The sequence below is a fragment of the Schistocerca nitens genome, chromosome 12 (assembly GCF_023898315.1).
Source record: "Schistocerca nitens isolate TAMUIC-IGC-003100 chromosome 12, iqSchNite1.1, whole genome shotgun sequence".
NCBI classification, from domain to species: domain Eukaryota; kingdom Metazoa; phylum Arthropoda; class Insecta; order Orthoptera; family Acrididae; genus Schistocerca; species Schistocerca nitens.
Window position 1 is genome coordinate 133769507 of NC_064625.1, and position 7668 is coordinate 133777174.

The following is a 7668-nucleotide window of genomic DNA, read 5'->3' on the forward strand; positions in this document are numbered from 1 at the left end:
TTGTGCGTCAATATTGCTCGGCAACATGCCACACGGGCAGCCGTGTGGTCGTCCGTCAGCATTCGTGGCACCCGCCTGGATGACACTTTTCGCATTTTCAGGTCGTCATGCAGGATTGTGTGCACAGAACCCACAGAAATGCCAACTCTGGAGGCGATCTGTTCAACAGTCATTCGGCGATCCCCCAAAACAATTCTCTCCACTTTCTCTATCAAGTCGTCAGACCGGCTTGTGCGATCCCAAGGTTGTGTCGGTTTGTTGTCACATGATGTTCTGCCTTCATTAAACTGTCGCACCCACGAACGCACTTTCGACACATCCATAAGTCCATCACCACATGTCTTCTTCAACTGTCGATGAATTTCAATTGGTTTGACACCACGCAAATTCAGAAAACGAATGATTGCATGCTGTTCAAGTAAGGAAAACGTCGCCATTTTAAGTATTTAAAACAGTTCTCATTCTCGCCGCTGGCAGTAAAATTCCATATGCCGTACGGTGCTGCCATCTCTGGGACGTATTGACAATGAACGCGGCCTCATTTTAAAACAATGCGCATGTTTCTATCTCTTTCCAGACCGGAGAAAAAAAAATCGGAGGCCTTAGAACTTGAATGCACCTCGTATAGTGGTTTTCTGTCGATTCTTGACGTCAATTGCCTCAAGCACTACTTCAGACAGTAGACGAGTCCATGGCACGTCATATTGCGGCGCTTATGCATGCTCGCGGGGGCCCTAGTGGTGTACCAGTTTCTTTTGCTCTTCAGCGTTCTACCAACGTGGGCACACACCTCATTCGAGATTTGACATTGCAAATGCATCTTCGTCACCAGCCGTAAATTCCGTTACGTACCACTTACACTTTTTGTGTTTGCTTATTGCGTTTGTTCTCTTCTTCCCACAGGTGCAGCCGTCGCACGGCGTGTGCTATATCCCGTACGGGGGTGAGGAAGTGGCATACGGCGAGTACGAGATCTTGGTGGGTCGATAGACCAGGAACGTCCAGGCGAAACCACACACTGCCGGAGGAGGCAAGACTGACTGATTTGCCGCGTCCAAAACTCACATACACGTGCTGTCAGACCATTCAATTATGTCAATAAACACTCTGTCTGCTCATTGCCTTGATTCTTTTGTGTCGCTGACGCCACAGCCTTTTCCTAAACTCCCTCGTCCATACATATTGTTCCCACTGTCTCAACTCCTGATGTCCGAATTTTTACCAATATCTTTTTTTTTAATTTGTGGTAAGTTCCTGGGGACCTAACTGCTGAGGTCTTCGGTCCCTAGGCTTACGCACTACTTAATCTAACTTAAACTAACTTACGCTAAGGACAACACACATCCATGCCCATTGGAGGAGTCGAATCTCCGACGGGGGGAGCCGCACGAACCGTGGCAAGGCGCTTTTTATCAAACAGTTCATTTATTTGTTTACATGAATTTCTTATTCAGCCACCAACAGATTGGTGTCTTCAGGCCCTCTCTTACATCGAACAAGGAGGTACTTACGGGAACAAAGATAGATCACTAAACATTTTTAATTTCTGTGTTTTCATAGCCCTGTGAGTTACGTTTGCGTTTTGGTTGTTTTGGAGAGGAGACCAGGCAACGAGGTCATCGGTCTCATCGGATTAGGGAAGGACGGGGAAGGAAGTCGGCCGTGCCCTTTCAAAGGAACCATCCCGGAATTTACCTGGAGCGATTTAGAGAAATCACAGAAAACCCAAGTCACTATGGTCCGACGCGGGATTGAACCGTCGTCCTCCCGAATGCGAGTCCAGTGTGCTAGCCACTGCACCACATCGCTCGGTGTGTTACGTCTGGGAAATACACTGTTGGACCAAAATACACTGTCTGACAAAAATAGCGAAGCATCCAGAGTACACAGGTCGATGTCAAATACCTAAAAATATACCTCTTCCCAGTTTGTGTGATTTTAGGTTGGTGCTTGAGTCTAGCATCTTTTTCTTTATTTTTTTACTTTTTTAATTTTTTTTTGTGTTGATATTCCCGTTGCTTTGGGTTTAGTTATCGACTGTCGTTTTTTATTTGTAGTTCACTGTTACTATTTGAGTTCACGTACTGTCATTATGTCGCTTGGAGATAATGAGTGGATTGTGGACGCTAGCTAATTGAGTGTCAAATGGAGAAAGAGGAAAATTTCCACCATATTATTCTGTTTGAGATAAATAGAGGGGCGATAGCAACGGAGGGAGCCAAAAAGATTAGCGCCGTTTTTGAGGATAATGCCACTGAACAGAGCACGGCAATAAAATGGTTTTCCCATTTTGAGGGGGGTAGGACGTCAAATGGGCCGACTTGGAGCAGGAGAGGCACCACAAGACGTTTTATTTTCTACTGTCTATACTTTTACAAATAAATTCGTAAAACTTTGTCAGCATGACCAGGAAGGATTCAGGATTCACACTCATAGCAGTAGAAGTGCAAAAACATAACAAAATAATTTTTTTTAGATATGAAATTTCATCATTTATTCACATACTGTTGGCTGCATTTGTTGCTATAGATACACTTTTCTTCACAAGTAATAGAGATTCTTTGATGAATTTTGCACAGCATACAAACCATGCTCACAAGTGTATGAAACTATAGAATTTTTCAAATCTATTAAAAACTGTTGTAAAAATTGAGGTAATTAACTACAAAATTTGATTTTTTTCTAAACACAAAGTTTAAAACGTAACAGCTCACACATTTTTTCATAAATTAGACAGATTCTAGAGTTTCAGACACCTGTAAGTATGATTTGTATGCTGTGCAAAATTCATAGAAGTCTCTCTTACTTATGAAGAAAAGTGTACCTATAGCAACAAATGATGAAGTTTCACATGTAAAAATAATTATTTTGTTATGATTTTGAAGTTTGAACTTGTGGTGTCGCCGCTAGACACCACACTTGCTAGGTGGTAGCCTTTTAAATCGGCCGCGGTCCGTTGGTATACGTCGGACCCGCGTGTCGCCACTATTAGTGATTGCAGACCGAGCGCCGCCACACGGCAGGTCTAGAGAGACTTCCTAGCACTCGCCCCAGTTGTACAACCGACTTTGCTAGCGATGGTTCACTGACAAAATACGCTCTCATTTGCCGAGACGATAGTTCAGCATAGCCTTCAGCTACGTCATTTGCTACGACCTAGCAAGGCGCCATTACCAGTTACTATTGATACTGTGAATAATGTACCGTCAAGAGCGATGTTCACCATTAATGGATTAAAGTTAAGTATTCCACCAGCTACGTCCGTTTTTCTAAATTCGAATTTCCTTGTCCTGTTCCAGACCTCACGCCAGCCTGCGTGAGCTAAAACGCGTGCCTTTCGGCTTCCTCTTGTATTCCGGTGTTGGCTCTCCTGCCAACCCACAACAGAACTTCCGCTGTTATGAGTGTGAATCCTGAATCCTTCCTGGTTATGCTGACAAAGTTATATGAATTTACTTGTAAAAGTATAGACAGTGGAGATTAAAATGTCCTGTGGTGACTCTCCTGCTCCAAGTCGGCCCGTTTGACGTCCTACCCGCCCCCCCCCCCCCTTAAGGGGCTCCGGAAAGGCTCAAATTCATGAAAAGTTCAATTTTTTACTTTTTTGCGTTTTCTGAATCTGCAGACTGTTACCTTTTAATAGATATATAATTTATTCAATTCCGAAGACTACAACTATTTTTAAATTTTTTTTGAAATGTGTTCTACATGGGCGTGACCCACTGTGGCGCTGTTAAACTGCTGTCAAATGGTGTTATTATTAACGTCCGTGTTCATCAGGTACATTTTAGTGATGTGAGATAAAGTATGTGTTGTGGCTAACCTGTGATGGTTCAATATATATCGCTGGTGTGATTGTCGATTGTTTCATGTTTATTTACTCTGTCGTTATCTCGAAAATATTCGTAATTAATTCTGTTTCTTGAGTCTCTGTTTTGTTGAAGTATAATAATGAGTAAAAATAAAGTTATTAGAAATCCTCTGAAGGCTTTTAAGAAAAGGAGAAATGTTGGAAAGCCAAAGGTATGTGTTATTACTGTAAACAATAAAGACGATGAAAATCCCCAACATAGCTTGTGTCCCAAAGAAGAAGACAGTTGGTGTAAATATAACAAAGGATTGCTAACTGGTGAAGTGTACACTCGTAAGCATAGTCTGCCTCATGCAATAATGGAGGTGGTAAAACCTATTTTCAGAGACTTAGCAGCACCTGAACTGTTGAAAAAGTGTATTCACGGAAAAACTCAAAACCCCAATGAAAGTGTAAATAGTGTTATATGGTCGAGAATCCCCAAGACTGTATTTGTTGGAATAGAAACACTTCACTTTGGTGTGTATGATGCTGTTGCGACTTTCAATGATGGCAACATTGTAAGGTGCAAGGTATTTAGAAATATGGGAATGAAGATAGGTTCTAACATGGTACGAGCGATGCTTGCTTTAGACAAGGAACGCCTTCGGGCTGCAGGCAGGGCTGTAAAGAGTCTAGAAATACAAGCAAGAGTGAACAGGAGGAGGAACAAGAGGAAGCTGGAGGAGGAGTTTGCAGAGGATGAAGATAATCCATCCTATGGACCTGGAATGCACTAAAAAGTTAATCCAATCTTTGTCGCTCGATTCCCAAAACTTTTATTTTCTCATACTAATTACATGTTTTCTAAGGATCTTCCAAACATATTTGTTTCAAACTTTCAGTAAATGTTACACAGTACCTTCTGCATAATTTAACACAGCCTTTTTCCAAAAAACTGTATATTTTTGAATATATAAATAAAAAATTGCAAAACAATGTTGTGAATTTTCATTACAATTGAAAAAAAAATCATCTTTAATAACTGAACTAAAATTTTGTAAAATCCCTGTGTTAAGTTGTAGCCCATATTCCAATAAATAATCTGTAAAAAGTTCAACTTCCTACCCCAAATACTTTGTGAGGAAAGATGTAATTTATAAGCGTTATTTTAACATTGCAAGTATAGGGCGTTGCGGAGCCCCTTAAGGAGGACATTTGTGTCATTTCACGGTTAGGAAGACCTACGGTGTTTGATGAACGTCGTTTAAACGCATTGATACACAATGATTCACGTCATTGTAGGACTCGGGAACTGGAAAATTTGATGAATGATCATTCCACCATCCTGTATGCTGTGGGGAGGGTTCAGAAATGGTGTGTAAGGGTACCACAGGCTCCGAGCCAAAATCACAAAAATCAGCGGCTGGCCATATGTGCATCTCTGCTTGCGAGTCATCAGTTGGGTTGTGAACAACTCAGACCATTCGTATCCTGCATCGTTACTGGTTATTGTAACGTAAGGAACAGAAAGAAATGGTTGACGCCAACCAAAGCAGAAACTTCCAACTTCCCCTACAAAGACCTTAAGGGGCTCCGGAACGCCCTATACTTGCAATGTTAAAATAACGCTTATAAATTACATCTTTCCTCACAAAGTATTTGAGGTAGGAAGTTGAACTTTTTACAGATTATTTATTGGAATATGGGCTACAACTTAACACAGGGATTTTACAAAATTTTAGTTCAGTTATTAAAGATGATTTTTTTTTCAATTGTAATGAAAATTCACAACATTTTTTTGCAACTTTTTATTTATATATTCAAAAATATACAGTTTTTTGGAAAAAGGATGTGTTAGATTATGCAGAAGGTACTGTGTAACATTTACTGAAAGTTTGAAACAAATATGTTTGGAAGATCCTTAGAAAACATGTAATTAGTATGAGAAAATAAAAGTTTTGGGAATCGAGCGACAAAGATTGGATTAACTTTTTAGTGCATTCCAGGTCCATAGGATGGATTATCTTCATCCTCTGCAAACACCACCTCCAGCTTCCTCTTGTTCCTCCCCCTGTTTACTCTTGCTTGTATTTCTAGACTCTTTACAGCCCTGTCTGCAGCCCGAAGGCGTTCCTTGTCTAAAGCAAGCATTGCTCGTACCATGTTAGAACCTATCTTCATTCCCATATTTCTAAATACCTTGCACCTTACAATGTTGCCATCATTGAAAGTCGCAACAGCATCATACACACCGAAGTGAAGTGTTTCTATTCCAAGAAATACAGTCTTGGGGATTCTCGACCATATAACACTATTTACACTTTCATTGGGGTTTTGAGTTTTTCCGTGAATACACTTTTTCAACAGTTCAGGTGCTGCTAAGTCTCTGAAAATAGGTTTTATCACCTCCATTATTGCATGAGGCAGACTATGATTATGAGTGTACACTTCACCAGTTAGCAAGTATTTTCTTTCCCACTTTGACTGCTATGGGCAGGTGTACTTGAGAGGTTAGGTTCACTCACTTGGTTATCGTCTTTATTGTTTACAGTAATAACACATACCTTTGGCTTTCCAACATTTCTCCTTTTCTTAAAAGCCTTCAGAGGATTTCTAATAACTTTACTTTTACTCATTATTATACTTCAACAATACAGAGACTCAAGAAACAGAATTAATTACGAATATTTTCGAGATAACGACAGAGTAAATAAACATGAAACAATCGACAATCACACCAGCGATATATATTGAACCATCACAGGTTAGCCACAACACATACTTTATCTCACATCACTAAAATGTACCTGATGAACGCGGACGTTAATAACAACACCATTTGACAGCAGTTTAACAACGCCACAGTGGGTCACGCCCATGTAGAACACATATCAAAAAAAATTTAAAAATAGTTGCAGTCTTCGGAATTGAATAAATTATATATCTATTAAAAGGTAATAGTCTGCAGATTCAGAAAACGCAAAAAAGCAAAAATTGAACTTTTCATGATTTTGAGCCTTTCCGGAGCCCCTTAACACATCGACAAAACATAATGTTAGGCAACTGATGGAACTCCAAGTTTCCCACTCTCTATCGAAAGACCTTCAAGAAACTTCCTATCCGGATGAGAATTGGTCCGAACATGGCTCTTCAAATTCTTCGCCTCGAAACCAGCTGATTTCTACAGTCACGGAATCGAAAAGTTGCCCCAGCGTTGGCGGACTGGTGTAAAGAGTGAAGGAGAGTATATTATTGATAAACCATTCCCTATAATTTGCGTCTATTGTGTTTATTACACTTATGGAAAAACGCTACGAATTTATACAACAACCCAATACTTTGCCTCCTAGCTTCGCTTTGTAAACACCAGCATCATTCCAAGATTACTGTGGTATTGCAAATGCGTTGATAGCGCCTTTCCATTTGAAAACGTACTGGTAGAAAAGTTCTCTATGCTCTCCTCTAAAAGTGGTCATCCCGGAAAGGAGTCCGAATGATGGTTCAACAAATTTAGTAAAAATTAGTACCAAAAAAAATTTTCAAATGTATGTGAAATCTTACGGGACGTAACTGCTAAGGTCATCAGTCCCTAAGCTTACACACTACTTAACCTAAGGACAAACACACACACCCATGCTCGAGGGAGGACTCGAACCTCCGCCGGGACCAGCCGCACATATTAGTACCATGTCACATGAAGTGTTATTACCGCAGTACTTGTTGCACAATGCCATGATAGTTCTCTGCCCTGTCGCTGCCTGAAATGTTCTTGCAGACACCTGTAAAGCACAACCACACCATTCGTTCAATGTCGTTCAAGAAATCAAGGAAATTTTCATAAGACATTAAGCCCCTAGTGGCGACAGGAATTGCAT

General features: G+C 40.5%; 1 protein-coding gene across 2 annotated transcripts in view; it reads left to right on the forward strand.

Annotated features, from left to right (window-relative positions):
• LOC126215100 (natterin-3-like) overlaps positions 1-1118 on the forward strand; it is a 130241-nt gene extending 129123 nt beyond the window's left edge. For both annotated transcript variants that reach the window (XM_049941750.1, XM_049941749.1), the window contains one exon: positions 904-1118. In XM_049941750.1, the coding sequence (XP_049797707.1) occupies positions 904-990 (87 nt within the window). In that variant the 3' untranslated portion in view covers positions 991-1118. The remainder of the gene's footprint in view (positions 1-903) is intronic.
• Positions 1119-7668: the final 6550 nt, after the last annotated feature.